The sequence below is a fragment of the Toxorhynchites rutilus genome, chromosome 3, assembly GCF_029784135.1.
Source record: "Toxorhynchites rutilus septentrionalis strain SRP chromosome 3, ASM2978413v1, whole genome shotgun sequence".
Lineage (NCBI taxonomy): Eukaryota > Metazoa > Arthropoda > Insecta > Diptera > Culicidae > Toxorhynchites > Toxorhynchites rutilus.
This window is the reverse complement of record NC_073746.1, coordinates 309,258,659-309,275,354: the sequence shown is the minus strand read 5'-3', so window position 1 is coordinate 309,275,354 and position 16,696 is coordinate 309,258,659. Positions and strand designations below refer to the sequence as shown.

The window sequence follows — 16,696 nt, the reverse complement described above, 5'->3', positions numbered from 1 at the left end:
TAACTCGAAGTCGTAATGTTAAAGTTGTGCATGAAGAATTTTGTTCACCGCTTAAAACACGTTATCGAAAAAAGGGGTGGTCACATCGAAAATGTCCTAAAAAATGCTTCATTTTCGTTTTTTTTAAATAAAAATCGGTTCACCTTTGTAAAAGTTATTAAAATTTCTTGCGTGAGCGTTTAATCTCTGAAAGACCCTGTAGCAGCGTCGAATGCTGATCTTCTGAACCTGGCTGAATAACACGATCCATTTTGTCCAACTACTGTAGATGTGTTCGTTGACACGCTCGCCCTACTGTGTCTTCTGGCGCCAAACTCCTTGCATTAAGATCTTGGATCAAACAGACTCATGATGTACTTGAGAATCTGTCGTTTTGTTGGCCTCACTCCTGAATCGATGATTGAAGTGATTTCCTTCCGAAATGATGTAGAAAATATTAATTCATCTTCCGCAGACCGCCAGAGTATTCCCAACACACGCTCAGTGCTTCCACTTCCAGTCAATTCAGCTCTTTAACTCCGTCCGCTGATCCTCCGCCTAGATGATCCAAAACATCCCGGCTGTTTGAGGCCCAATTGCGAATAACAAATCCGCCTTTGGGATGTATCACGTGAACGTCATCTACCACCACCTTCGCATCATCGACCGTCTCGAAACTACTGAGGTAATCATCCACATAGTGACGGGGTCTTCGTAGCCAAATTGGTTGCGCGTTCGCTTAGTAAGCGATCGATCGTGAGTTCAAAACTCAGGGCCCTCATTGACCATCTTTGTGTTATTACAGAATAACTACGTCCACGCAAAAATCATCAGCGATGGAGATCGATCCACGGTCGAAATAAGATCGATTCATCCCTACAACTGTTCTGCTCTGCAAGAAACATCGGGTTGCTGTTTTATTAATAACTCAACAATGATCATATCAACTGTCTCCGCTGTCCGGTGGTCTAACTCTGGATAATGGAAGAACAGAAGGAATGCTCTTACGCCTAAATGGATACTGTGTAAATGTACCATATGCAATGCTATAGATGGTGGAGTCTCACTCGTGCAATCGTAGGATACGGACGTTTTTTCCAGTCGCGTCGTCTCAGTTTATTGAGTTTTGCAAACTAAAGGAGCGTATTGTGATTTGGAAGCAAATTCCGGAATTTGTAAGGTGTTGTGTTTTTTCGCCATAAAGATATGTTCATTTAGTAACATCAAAGTAGATAACTATCTACTATGCGATGTGATTCGCGATATCATTAGGATAGCCCCGTGTGTTCTCGTTGAAACTATTTTCAATTCCCTTCGCGTGTGTGAGATTCGAAATAGCTCTGGCATCATTCTGTTTATTAGGAAACACGATTTTCCATTTCTTCGCGAAGTGATACCTCAAAAAAATGAATATTCAATCTAATTTTAGCGGAAGAACAAAGAAAGAAACGTTTTTTTTATTTCCCCCATCTTTAACTCATCGATGTGACGAGGGTGTGCGTGAATATGTTTTTATAGCTGCTCTGACTCTCCGCTCTCTCGAGTCTATTTCTCGTGAGAATTATCATGCAAAATGACGAAATAATTCGTCAACTGTGAGAATCTTGAACAAAAAGAGATATCCTATAGCTTCGAGAGATCAGAGGTGCTTCAGAAGAACAAAAGTGGTGGCATTTTGAATGATGCATGGAAGAGGAGGGCTAATTTCCTCTTGCTAGGGAGTGTGAATGTTTTTTGTGTTTTCCCGTATTCTTCTTGTGCTTGTGATTGTTTAATTGAAGCTTGCGTAGCCGACACTTAGGGCCTTAGGGCGGTCGATGTGCTCGTATTTTCATCTTCCAATACTCTTTCTTAAGAGAGTCACGTGTGTTCGTAATGATCAGATGGGAACAGTGAGAGAAATGCAATTCTCTCATATTCTGTTAGTTGTGGGTAGCGTTGCCAATGTTCCAGTTTAAACTGGATTCTTCCAGTTTTTTTTGCTCGATCCATTCAAACAGTTAAATCCTAAAATCTTCCAGTTTATTAAAATATTGTCAAATTTTATCCAGTTTTTTATATGTGTGCTTCAGTTTCACCAATTTTATGTGAAATAAACTCATAATGCATAAATATTATCCCTCCCTCACCTTTTCTATTCCTTGGCTAATTTTGTTTTTTGACATTTTTCGTTCGATCGATCCAAGATATATTTACTTTAGATCCATCTTTCTTTTCTTAAACACTCTTGGTGTTATTTTTCTCCTGCTTGCACTTCCGAATTCAATACCCAAGCGGCAACGTGCTACATTGTCTTTGAGTTTATTTAAATATTATATATTCTAGGTTCTCCAAAGCATTCTGAAATCCAGACCAATTGATCTACCATTTCAACAACGACTGTTGTAATGTTCATAACAAGAAATCTTACTCTAATTGGTTCATAGAGCCTGCGTGCTATGCTGGCTTTTAGTTTATACAAACATCAGGTGTTATAGGTACTCCAAATCATTCTAAAGTTCAGAAAATCATAGGGACAATGTAATGAAACTCCATTCGCGACTGCGGAGAGTAATCTTTGGAAAGCCTGAGAAGATAACTGCATCACGTATCACGCGTACGCTTTATAGAAATTAATTAATCGCGACGGAGGAGGGTTATTTTCAGGTAACATGAGAAGGTAAACGAGAAAACTCCTTTGGAATCAATATTCTCGGTGATATGTTCCGGATAATTATGTAACTGTTGACGATTTGACATTATTCGAAGGTGCGATAACTGTGTTCAAAATGTTGGCATCAAAGCTCGTCGAAACGCGCCATCTGTTGGAAGTTCAACCGGTCCATTTGAAGCAGCAGGAAAACTATGATCGGACCATTCATTGTATAACGCATCTTATGCATGTTCTACTCTGCACATCCTTATGCGAAGATGACGATGAATTGATTGAGGACGAGGTTCGGAAGTTGATTGAGCAGGACATAAGAAGTTCGATAAACAACGATACGTTGCTACATCTAGCCGTCAGAAGCTCGAATGTGTTAACGAAAGGATATATGAGGGAACGTTGCCCCACGTATTCAGTGTTCCCTAATTTGGAAGTGATGGAGATGTTGATAGAATGTGGAGCGGACGTCAACGCGTACAATGATCGAAAATGTACGCCCCTTCGCGTCGCTTCACAGGAGTCCGATTATGACGGTGAGGTCGTTGAAGCTCTGGACGGTGCTCATATGGACCTCACGAACGTGGAGGGCGACCGTTCGATCAAGTATATGATATCTGTTTGTCTATAAGTTTTAATTAGGTGGATAGTGATAGTGCTAAGAACAATATTTTGTGACCCATAACAGAAATACAGTAGTTGTTAATCCCAACCTCGCATTTTTATTGTATTGTGGTAATCCGAATAACAATTATTCTAAGGATAAATTGTTTTCATGATAACTGGCTTTATTATTTTGCTCTGAGGGCTTATTACAGTTAGCTTTACAAAAATTGAAACAAATGGTAGTCAGGTGCAATGTCCGGGCTATATGGTGGATGCATAAAAAAATTCCAATTAAACTCCCTCCACCTTTGGCGCGTCATCAAAGATTAATTCTGTGCAACTTTATTCGTATTTTACTGTACAGGGTCTTTCAAATTAAACGCTCACGCAAAAAAATCGAATAGCTGCTTATATTTGTTTTTCGCTTCGTCGATGGTAACACTGCATTCCACACTTCGGGACCATAATATTCGGCTACTCGTACAGTCCGATCGGAAGTTTTTAGTGTCAAGATGTACAATTTATAAGAACGTGTATTTTTAGTTGTATTACTCGTGCAACCGAAGCCCTAATGAAACTTTGTCCTCTTACGGTAAGAATTTCAACATTTTTCGTCGTCGATTACTTCCTCGGGGGGTACGTGAAGGACTGTTGCCTCAAAATTTGGAGGAACTAAAAGAAGAAATAACTCGAAGTCATAATGTTAAAGTTGTGCATGAAGAATTTTGTTCACCGCTTAAAACACGTTATCGAAAAAAGGGGTGGTCACATCGAAAATGTCCTAAAAAATGCTTCATTTTCGTTTTTTTTAAAATAAAAATCGGTTCACCTTTGTAAAAGTTATTAAAATTTCTTGCGTGAGCGTTTAATCTCTGAAAGACCCTGTAGCAGCGTCGAATGCTGATCTTCTGAACCTGGCTGAATAACACGATCCATTTTGTCCAACTACTGTAGATGTGTTCGTTGACACGCTCGCCCTACTGTGTCTTCTGGCGCCAAACTCCTTGCATTAAGATCTTGGATCAAACAGACTCATGATGTACTTGAGAATCTGTCGTTTTGTTGGCCTCACTCCTGAATCGATGATTGAAGTGATTTCCTTCCGAAATGATGTAGAAAATATTAATTCATCTTCCGCAGACCGCCAGAGTATTCCCAACACACGCTCAGTGCTTCCACTTCCAGTCAATTCAGCTCTTTAACTCCGTCCGCTGATCCTCCGCCTAGATGATCCAAAACATCCCGGCTGTTTGAGGCCCAATTGCGAATAACAAATCCGCCTTTGGGATGTATCACGTGAACGTCATCTACCACCACCTTCGCATCATCGACCGTCTCGAAACTACTGAGGTAATCATCCACATAGTGACGGGGTCTTCGTAGCCAAATTGGTTGCGCGTTCGCTTAGTAAGCGATCGATCGTGAGTTCAAAACTCAGGGTCCTCATTGACCATCTTTGTGTTATTACAGAATAACTACGTCCACGCAAAAATCATCAGCGATGGAGATCGATCCACGGTCGAAATAAGATCGATTCATCCCTACAACTGCTCTGCTCTGCAAGAAACATCGGGTTGCTGTTTTATTAATAACTCAACAATGATCATATCAACTGTCTCCGCTCTGGATAATGGAAGAACAGAAGGAATGCTCTTACGCCTAAATGGATACTGTGTAAATGTACCATATGCAATGCTATAGATGGTGGAGTCTCACTCGTGCAATCGTAGGATACGGACGTTTTTTCCAGTCGCGTCGTCTCAGTTTATTGAGTTTTGCAAACTAAAGGAGCGTATTGTGATTTGGAAGCAAATTCCGGAATTTGTAAGGTGTTGTGTTTTTTCGCCATAAAGATATGTTCATTTAGTAACATCAAAGTAGATAACTATCTACTATGCGATGTGATTCGCGATATCATTAGGATAGCCCCGTGTGTTCTCGTTGAAACTATTTTCAATTCCCTTCGCGTGTGTGAGATTCGAAATAGCTCTGGCATCATTCTGTTTATTAGGAAACACGATTTTCCATTTCTTCGCGAAGTGATACCTCAAAAAAATGAATATTCAATCTAATTTTAGCGGAAGAACAAAGAAAGAAAGGTTTTTTTTATTTCCCCCAGCTTTAACTCATCGATGTGACGAGGGTGTGCGTGAATATGTTTTTATAGCTGCTCTGACTCTCCGCTCTCTCGAGTCTATTTCTCGTGAGAATTATCATGCAAAATGACGAAATAATTCGTCAACTGTGAGAATCTTGAACAAAAAGAGATATCCTATAGCTCCGAGAGATCAGAGGTGCTTCAGAAGAACAAAAGTGGTGGCATTTTGAATGATGCATGGAAGAGGAGGGCTAATTTCCTCTTGCTAGGGAGTGTGAATGTTTTTTGTGTTTTCCCGTATTCTTCTTGTGCTTGTGATTGTTTAATTGAAGCTTGCGTAGCCGACACTTAGGGCCTTATGGCGGTCGATGTGCTCGTATTTTCATCTTCCAATACTCTTTCTTAAGAGAGTCACGTGTGTTCGTAATGATCAGATGGGAACAGTGAGAGAAATGCAATTCTCTCATATTCTGTTAGTTGTGGGTAGCGTTGCCAATGTTCCAGTTTAAACTGGATTCTTCCAGTTTTTTTTGCTCGATCCAGTCAAACAGTTAAATCCTAAAATCTTCCAGTTTCTTAAAATATTGTCAAATTTTATCCAGTTTTTTATATGTGTGCTTCAGTTTCACCAATTTTATGTGAAATAAACTCATAATGCATAAATATTATCCCTCCCTCACCTTTTCTATTCCTTGGCTAATTTTGTTTTTTGACATTTTTCGTTCGATCGATCCAAGATATATTTACTTTAGATCCATCTTTCTTTTCTTAAACACTCTTGGTGTTATTTTTCTCCTGCTTGCACTTCCGAATTCAATACCCAAGCGGCAACGTGCTACATTGTCTTTGAGTTTATTTAAATATTATATATTCTAGGTTCTCCAAAGCATTCTGAAATCCAGACCAATTGATCTACCATTTCAACAACGACTGTTGTAATGTTCATAACAAGAAATCTTACTCTAATTGGTTCATAGAGCCTGCGTGCTATGCTGACTTCTAGTTTATACAAACATCAGGTGTTATAGGTACTCCAAATCATTCTAAAGTTCAGAAAATCATAGGGACAATGTTATGAAACTCCATTCGCGACTGCGGAGAGTAATCTTTGGAAAACCTGAGAAGATAACTGCATCACGTATCACGCGTACGCTTTATAGAAATTAATTAATCGCGACGGAGGAGGGTTATTTTCAGGTAACATGAGAAGGTAAACGAGAAAACTCCTTTGGAATCAATATTCTCGGTGATATGTTCCGTTATCAATCGCGACGACGGAGAGTCATCTTTCTTTACGTAATGTCCTCCTTATGGGATTTGAACCCTCTGCTCTGGTCCACTATAGTTTTAAATTCTGTTTATGACACGCTACTATAGAGAGAGAACTATCGTCATTTGCAGGCCGCTTTTTTTATTCCACATTCTTCGTGAGTGCGAAAAAGATAGCAACGAAGATGGCCAAAAGAAATACTACAGAAATGTCACGATTCGAGTTAGAAGGAAAAGAACAGAATATAAGGTTAGGTGTAGTGATCTAGAATCAGACACCATGTCCCCAAGCAACTCAATTAATTACATTGTCGAGCAATTAATTTTTCGAAGTTTTATCCAAATAAAACCATTATTTCTAGAAGAAAAGATCCTCAAATATTGTTTTACAGCAATGTTCGACTGGTGAGAAACGCTATTTTCATCTGCTCGAATGGTTTATAAATGATTTATTTCGTTATTTTATGAACTACCTTTAAATACTACAAGAATCTTCGAAGTAAATTCTATTTCTCAAGCACTGGAGTAGGTAAAAAAATGATTTTGCTGCGAAATTTATTTGGCTTTTGAGTTTTCGTTTCGTCAAATTGTTGTATTCGCACTTATAGAATCAAAACACTCACCGGAGCTACGATCATATTGCAGAGGAGACCTTTTCAGGTCACTCTTTTATATATAATGCTGCTACGAAATGCATTTGATTTTCGGGTTTTCGTTCGATAGTTCCGTTAACATAATCACATCACTTACCTCAGTGAATCCTGATTCTTACCTTCCCCACTAACACATATCCCTTTTCATGGTATTCGTTAGGGAACCACGCTATAGAGGCGACTCTTCTGGCCTTCGGGTGGCGAATATCATACTAACATTCCTTCCCTCCCCCTGGTGACTGTAGGGACATGGCCGGCGTCGTTATTGACCATTTAAAGCTCGAATCACCGAAAATTGTACTACGAGAATGATCTGCTAGTCCCAAGCGTCATTCTGAGTGTTCTTTGTGCAATTTGGTTGGTTCAGGTCAATCACGGAGAGCAACTACGAATTGTACAGTCTACCCAAGCTCAAGCTCAAGCTCATATGCAATGAAATAGAAGGAACACTCTTACGCCGAAAAATGGCAACTGTTTAATGTTCTATTGATAGATATGATAAACATGTGACATGTACACGATTAAATAAAGAAATGGGATAGATAATTTCGTCAAATATGGTTCTTTTCATATACCACACAAAAAAAAATCGCACAAAAACAGGTTTTCCTGTAGTTCAAAATTTATGAAATTATCGGAAAAGTCATTTTTGAAAAAGATGAAAAAGTTAATTTTTCGAAAAAATTAATATATAAAAGGGTTCTAATATTTTGCGACAAGGAAAAACCACTTTTCACGGAAATCTTAATACAGGTCGGACTCGATTATCAGGGATTCGATTATCCGGAATTTTAGACTCGATTATCCGAATTACTTTGTTTTTGATATTTCTTGGTTTTAGATTGGAAATTTTGAATGAATTATATTAGGCTGTCAAAAAAGTCCTGCGGTATTTTTTTTTTAGTTTTCATTTGTTCATAAAATTAGTTACAATCACCTGTTTAGAGTCAAATATGCGCCGTTTTGTTCGATGACTTGTTCCCAACGAGATGCCAACTTCATAATACCCCTGTTATAGAAGATCGCTTCCTTATTGGCAAAAAAACTCGGATAGCCAATTTTCACAGGCCTCTATTGTGGCTAGCTTCTGACTACCTAGCTCGTTCGCCATGGACAAAAACAGGTGGTAGTCACTTGGTGCAAGGTCCGGACTATACGGCGGATGCAAAAGAACCTCCCATCCGAGCTCCCGGAGCTTCTGGCGCGTCACCAAAGAAGTGTGTGGCCTGGCGTTGTCCTGATGGAAGACAATGCGACCTATGTTTATCAAAGATGGCCTCTTCTTCATGAGTGCTACCTTCAAGCGGTCCAGTTGTTGGCAGTACAGGTCTGAATTGAGCGTTTGGCCATAGGGAAGCAGCTCATAATAGATTATTCCTTGACAATCCCACCAAACACACAGCAGGACCTTCGTGGCCGTTAATGAGGGCTTGGCCACCGTCTGAGCCGCTTCAGCGGGCTTCGACCACGACCGTTTGCGCTTCACGTTGTCGTAAGTGACCCACTTTTCATCGCCAGTCTCCATCCGCTTCAGAAACGGGTCGATTTTGTTGCGATTCAGCAGCGATTCACATGCGTCAATACGTTCAAAAATGTTTTTTTGCGTCAACGTGTGTGGCACCCATACATCGAGCTTCTTTGTGAATCCAAGCTTCTTCAAATGGTTAATAACGGTTTGATGACTTATCCCCAGCTCTTGGCCGATGCTACGGCTGCTACTATGCCGGTCTTTCTCGGCTAATTTAGCGATTTTGTCGCAATTTTCGACGACAGGCCTTCCGGAGCGTGGCGCATTTTCGACGACCTCTACACCAGAACGAAAACGTTGAAACCCTCGTTGTGCGGTGGAAATGGAAACTGTATTGGGTCCATCAACTGCACAAATTTTATTGGCAGCTTGAGATGCATTTTTGCCTTTGTCATAGTAGTACTGTAAAATATGTCGGATTTTCTCTTTATTTTGCTCCATATTTGCGACACTATAACTCACGAACGACTTAACCAAACAAAACACAGCCAAGGACTATATTATAGCGCGCAAAAATACCTTTCCAACAAGCTATAGTATGACTCGATACAATGAATACAACTAGAACTACGCGCTTACAACGACACCTCGCGGAAATACCGCAGGACTTTTTTGACTGCCTAATATAATAATTCCACATTGGATAATCAATATAGGCTTGACTGGCTGAAATTTGGAACATACCTTTAATTCTACTGTCATTATAGAACTGCGTATTACATGATCTTGAAACATTCAATTTGGCCGCCGCTGAACAACGACTGAAAGGCTTGACTTGGAGAATACACTACATTATGAACAACATAAATTCGAAAAGGTCGCTGCCGCAAAATGGTCGACTATGTATTTTTGCAATCCCCTTAATATTGGTATCAAATGAAATGATTTGACTAATATGATACACTACATCATGAAAATACTCCGAAGAAAGTTAAATAAGAAATAAAAATTTAAAAAAAGTTGAATGGTTTTATTGTAGAGATGATGCAGATAATTTATTAAAAACTGGAAAATAAAATAAGTAAAAAAAACTTTTTTAGTTAAACGGTTTAATGTACTGAGAGCTATAAAATAATCAGGCAAGTAGCAATTAGTAGTTATCACATCGGTTCCTTCCTTAATCTATGACAATAATGAGACTAAAATAAAATCGTGAGGTATATGATGAAACAACCAACTGTGGATAATGGAAATCCTACGTTTATTTCTTTCCTAATTTTCTTCGGAATATTTTCATGATGTACTGTATTCTATTAATCAAATCATTTCATTTGATACCGATATTGAGGGGATTGCAAAGAATAGTCGACCATTTAGTGGCAGCGAGCATTCAGCCACTTTTAGCGACGGCCAAATTGATTTTTTCAAGATCATGGAGAATACGCTGTTTTAAAATGACAGTAGAATAAAAAGTGTATTCCAAATTTCAGATCAATCAGTCAACAGTAACGGGGTCAAATTTCTATTAATGTGGAACAACCCTACAAACATTCAAACATACATACAAACAGGTCAAGCTGAATGAAACCATTTCTAGATCAACATGTCAAAAGGGCCTATCTCCTTTCATCGATTCTCTTCATCTGCTCTCTCTTTCGATAACCACGGCCTTTTAGACAGATTTTGCTCTAGTTTTGCCATGTACTTTGATAAACGAGGCTCACTTTCACTCTCCTTATCGTCCAACACATCAGAAAATGCTGTTACTGCTGAGTTATTAATGAAAGAGAATGTAGATGAAGAGAATCGATCGAAGAAGATAGGTCCTTTTGACATGTTGATCTAGATTTGAAAGGTAATTAGTTGCGGCCATCTTGGATTTGGATTTTTCATGATCTGCTATGTTCTACTAGTCGAGAACTTTCATTTGATACCCATACTGATGATGATGAGGCTGCGGTAGAAATAAACGGTACATTAATTGTCGGTAGGTTTTCTTGTGTATGAGGGTATACCAGGCGAACTAAGTAGATAGAATGGCGTCAAATACATTGACTGGATTAGGTATTTGTCTTCTGATTTCGTTGTTTTTTACAGTGAATTTTTTTCCAACAGTACAGTACTTGATGGTATAGTCAGTGTCTATTTGAAATCCAAACAAATTGGTCCAGTATTTCTGCAGAGTTGTGAAAAAAATATCGTTTCGAACAAGCAAAATGTGGAACGAGAAAGAGATTCCCATGAATTTCGTAAGCATCGAATTGATCACGGAAATATTAGCAGTAACAGATGATAATTGTTTCTTGTCCCGAAGAATGAGAAAACACCTTGAGAGCCTTCCGCGCATAGACCGTAAGAAAACTGTGGAACACCAAACATATATTGGCTTCTTACCACTTTTCACTGCCTGTAACCAAAGGAATATTCGCATTATCGAATATTTGATAACAGTGTGCGATGCCAGCACCGATCAGACCAGTTACTACCTGTGTGAGAACGATCGAGCGTACAATATCACACCGCTGGGTAGAGCTTGCTTCACCGGAAATATGCCGGTCGTGGAATGCCTCCTACGGTTGGGTTGCGATCCAAATGGTCCCTTCGAGGATGGATTAACACCGCTGCACATTGCGTTCCGGAGGAAAAAAATGAATGTAGTTCAATATTTGCTGGACAACGGAGCGGACTTACATAGACCGAGCTACGATGGTACGACCTGTCTCATGAGTGTTTCCCAATCGGTACACCTAACAGCTTATCTGCTCAAAAACGGGGCAGATCCCAATGCGTGTACCGTTCACAACGAGACCGCTCTGCACTACAGTATTGAACGACGAAAACTCGAAACAACTTGTCTGCTGCTGCAACATGGAGCTGATCCGTTTCATAAAAACAGCAAAGGAGCTGACGCACTGCAGATGGCGTGCATCTATTCAGCAGCTGAAATTGTCGAATATCTCATTAACCACTATGCATATTCGGCCGAAAGATTGGCTGATGCTTACGAACTCATTGGATCCTCATTTATCGATTTTCATTACGACTGGTATAAAGCATTGGAATATTTGCGGAAGGCTCACTTCATCCGAACGAATGGTTCAAGCTACATTGCGAAAAGACCGCATACTTCACCACGGTTCGAATTCGATTACGCAGTTGAGTATACCACGAGGGAAGAACTGGAAGAAATCAGATCGAGTATTGACGCGTTACGGATGCAGAGTTTGCTGATATGCGAAAGGATTTTAGGAATTGACCACGAGGAAACCTTGCGGCGGTTGCTGAAAAGAGGTTGGATGTATCAGGATGTCCGTCCACAAATGTGTTTTGATCTGTGGATGTTGCTGTTAAAGATCCAAATTGATAAGTATTCCATTTTACACACCAATACAAAGGACTCGGCACAGCAAATCGTATTAATGTTAATGACAATATTGAGAGAGCCGGATGCAAGTGCGAATGATCACGAGTTTCCCTTATTCGAGAGAGCTTTAGCTGTGTTTGAATTACTAACCGCCAAGATCATCGAGACACGACATCTGATAGAGATACAACCGGCCGATTTGCAGCAGCAGAAGACCTACGATAAGATAATTCAATATTTAATGTATCTCATATATATTTTGATCGACAAGTCTTCATGTGCAGATGAGGATGAATTGATTGAAAACAAAGTTCGCGAGTTGGTTCAACAGGATATACGATGTACGGAAAACAAAGAAACATTGCTGCATCTAACCGTTGGCGGTTTAAATAAGTTAGAGGAAGTAGATTGGTGGGAAGATGACAGTACAGCTTACACATTCCCTGATGTCAAGATGATGAAGCTGCTGCTGAAGTGTGGAGCTGACGTCAATGCGAGAGATAGAACAAAATCGACGCCTCTACACCTTTCAGCCCCCTACGACGATACGGAAATCGTCAAAACTTTGCTCGAGTATGGTGCCCACATTGATATACCGAATGTGTACTCATTAAGGCCATCGGAGCTACTCGTTTCGGAGGATTCCGTACACGATATATCACTGGGTAGCTACATCTCACTTAAATGTCTATGCGCGAATGCTATTATTGAAAAAGACATACCCTATGAGAACAAATTTCCCCACGCATTGGAACGTTTTATTCGGGCACATGACTTTTGACAGCAATATCCAGTTTGCAGTAATCTGCAATCGAAATAAATAATTCGTAGTAAAAAACAAACCCATTTTTTTCAGTTATATTGCGCCAATCTTAATTTCAAAAGTGTTTCTCCATTTCCATGAGGGAAGAGGGAAGCTCTCGGTTTCGTTTCACCTTTGATTTATTCGTCAGGAATTTAGGTTCGTTTCGTTTCGTTGTACAGCTCAACTCTTTTTTTCAATGAAATCGATCTTGTTCTCCTCATATCACTTGACGACAATGCTGTAGTGGCAGCTCGCTAACTTGACCGGACCTTTGAGTGATCGAATGAATGGCAAAATCTTGTCCTGGAGACACTCCTTCTTGTAAACTTTTCGATTCATTGTTGCCCCAGTGATGGAAACTTTTGTCTTCTCTCCACAACTACAGAGCCCTTTCCAAATCATCAACTTATGGGCAATTTTATCTGCGTAAACACATTTGAACCTACCATACACTTGACAAGGTAAAGTAGGTTACCGACTATTTGTCCGCAAAGCATTTTTACGTATTTTTGATCGTCCATCAAAATGCATCCTTTGTACTCAACACCTGCTCGTACAGTTTCCTTGCACGGGTTTTAGTAACCAGGATATTTTTTCAGTGTCCTGTTGAGGTGTTTGCTGACACGATACGGCAGCAAGCCTTCTCGCATACAAATTCTCCGAGCTGTACTACGGCTTGCCGTGAATCTTATCGCCAAATACCGCAAGGAGAGTTCAGGATTGCTGTGGACTGCTCGAATCACTTTTGCACGGAGATTCTGGTCATATGTTTTACCTTTACACCTGATTGTTTTCGTCCGTTTCAACTTAAGGGTCTCTCGGTAACATTTGAGTATGGTATTTACAGTCGGTTTTTGAAATTTCAGCCGGGTTCTCAACGTGAATGTGCAGAATTTTTTCCCGCCTTTCGCGTTCCATCGTCGATAACTTTTGAATGTGTCCTTCAATCTTGATAAAATTTTCAATACTGAACGAACGAACCATCCGGATCAAAACGCTGTCAATGGTTCCTCGATGTGATAACTAGGGGCGCTGCTGTGAATAAAAATTAGCGACCACATTCTAACTGAAACTCACTTTAGCATGCCAAAACAGATGCTTACAAGATTTATCATGCTTGAAAATTTCTGCCACTTTTCTACTTTCGATTTTCAGTGTCGCTATACATGCAGGTTTTCATTAAGCCTTTCCTCAAGCAACAACCTTCTTAAATACTGAGTAGGGGAGGTGGGGGTAAAACGGACATGTTAAGAAGAACTTCAATTATATCTTTGGAAACTCATGTTTCACAAAACTTTGGTGCAGTTTCTTGCACTTAAATATACTGTTTTTCTACCTAATTGGCCAAATATTTGACAAAAAAGTGTTTTTCAATGTTTTGTACTGAAATTAAAGCAGGACGAAAAGTGCAAAAAAATTTTCGATGCGGGTAATATGGACAGGTTTGTAATATATGAAGCGTAGAGGTTTATCGATTGCCAGAGGAATCATTTTATTCAACCAAGGTCTGAATTCATTCCGAATATCCGTTAAATGATGGAAAAATCGAGTTAATGCACCTAGAAGTGATATCGTGCTATTCAGCAGTATAAACGGACAGACCCTCAACTATTTTGCTTTTGGTTCCAGCCAGCTTCTAAACAGTCCACATTTGGCGATTTGATTTCCATTTATAGACGCAAGGCATTCCTTAGGAATAGATTAAACAGACACACATTCCATCTCACTCCAACTGGCAACTGTCTGTTTTACCCCACCAGTACAATTATTTTAATATTTGAAATTTTCCACTCAAAAATGAACTTAACTTTTCCGTACATACCTAATATCGCTCCTCTGTTAACTCACAAATCGAAATATAACCATCATGGAATTGAATTTTGATATTAAATCACTCAAAATGATGAATATCGAAGCAGCTAAAATTGCATCCACACGCGGAATTATGTATGATTTTCGGATTTTGTTTCCCTTTTCCACTTTTGATCAGTATTCATTGCCATACGGTGGCTTAAATATTATAGAACAACATGTAGAAGGTGTTCTCATTAACAGAAATCTGAAATTTTAAAATGTAACTATACAAATCAACCATCTGTCCATATTACCCCCACTGTGCTTATTACCCGCGATTCCCCTACCACTATCTATTACTCATAGGAGCACCGTTTTGATTCGTGTAAAGTGTAAAGTTCCCTAGACAATAAGATTCGTTTGGAAAGTGTGAGCTGATACACTGTTGAATAAAGTATTAATTCAGTATTACATTCCCTTGCTGTGGCGGCTGAGGACAGAACCACGACCGCAAAGGGTTAAACTCCTGCCAAAGATGTCGTTTGAAGTTGATTATTTCGACATAAATTTCGTCATTCATCATCACGGCTTTAACGACTTATTTTGTCGTCGCGATTAGGAGTCACTTCCATCTTAAAAGTCGACAACCCGGCTCATTTTCTAGCTGTATGTACGGTTATGCCAATGAAAATGATCATCTTGAATTCCAAAAAGGTACCTCATAGTACCACCTCGAAAAAACACCTTAGAATCGGCCCTAAAATGTCAAAAAGTTACTTCACACAAAATGATCACCACCTCGATGTCTTATAATTGCACGAAACGGCGACATTCAGTTATCTTTAAAAAAAAATTTGTTAAAAATATATTTTTTTTTTGCTCTCGGTGGTTTTGAGATAACTGTAAATCTCGACGTGTCATGCAATTTTAAGACATTTTGCACCAAAAAAATTCGGAAAACCCTATTTCCGGTGATTTTTTTGAATTTTAAAAAACTCAAATTTCAACGTCTGCGACATTATTCCGATGAAGCTAATATCTATATAAATAAAAATGTAAGGCAAAATCTGTTGGTAAGCGGAAAACCCGAAGAAGGGATGGTCCGATTTTAGCCTTCTTTATTTTGTTGTATTCGTCTCTTCCCGTAGATTAAAGAAGGTAGGAAAATACGGAAAACTGAATTTCCACATGTTCGAAAATTACATCATAATAAGCGTCGTTAGTCCATTCGATGTTTGTGCTATCGAAATTGATCTTTGTTCGTAAGTGGAAATAGATTTTAAGACGAAATAACGCACTTCCATATCTTATATCTATAAACAAAAATGGAAGGCCAAATGTGTTGGTGTGCCCTAAACCCGAGGAAGGAATTGTCCGATTTGAGCTGTCTTTATTTTATAATATTCTCTGTATCAAACATGTATTCCATGCAGAGGAGAAACATGTTATTTCCAAATGCTTGAAGAATCTTGAACGAGAATTGTGTCTGAAAACAATTTTATTTTATAAGGACGAATTTTCGTAGAAGTACTAGACAATTTATAGTAAAAGGAAATTGTAAAGGGGTCAAATTGTAATCAATCAATGAAGAGTTCAGTGATTGGACTCACTAACGTTCACTTAGTAAGAAAACGTGGATGTTTGAAAGTATTCAAACCAAAAAGTTTATTTTGGGCGGGACGAAGTTCGTCGGGTCAGCTAGTTTTAAAATATTTTACATTCACATTATTTACATTATCAATTATCAATCAACACTTCGAACGAAGTTTCATAGAATAAATCGGGATAACCATTTTCATTGATTTTGCTTCGTATTCCGAAAAAAACCCAGAGTGTCGATTTTTTACAAGAAAATTTTGTTCGAGATGACAGTGGATCTCGACGTTTCATGCAATTTGAAGACATCTGGCATCAACATTTTTTTTCGAAACTCCGATTTCCTTTACTCTTCCCTAAGGTGATTTTTCGGATTTCAAAAAACTGAAATCTTGACTACTTTGCGCCACTCTCTCTTAA

The 16,696-nt window shown here is 39.1% G+C and overlaps 2 protein-coding genes across 3 annotated transcripts in view; one reads left to right on the top strand and one right to left on the bottom strand.

Annotated features, from left to right (window-relative positions):
- The window catches only part of LOC129778502 (inositol-trisphosphate 3-kinase A), a 511,575-nt gene that overhangs the window by 115,311 nt on the left and 379,568 nt on the right, over window positions 1-16,696 (bottom strand). The window lies entirely within an intron of this gene.
- LOC129778503 (protein fem-1 homolog C-like) lies at window positions 10,591-12,896 on the top strand. Of its 2 annotated transcripts, none has more exons than XM_055785432.1 (2): window positions 10,591-10,704; window positions 10,815-12,896. In XM_055785432.1, the coding sequence occupies exon 2, from the start codon at window positions 10,934-10,936 to the stop codon at window positions 12,860-12,862; it is 1,929 nt and encodes a 642-aa protein (XP_055641407.1). In that variant the 5' UTR covers window positions 10,591-10,704; window positions 10,815-10,933; the 3' UTR covers window positions 12,863-12,896. The 2 variants fall into 2 exon arrangements, with proteins under 2 accessions (XP_055641407.1, XP_055641408.1); XM_055785433.1 differs by having other exon boundaries at window positions 10,632-10,704; window positions 10,833-12,896.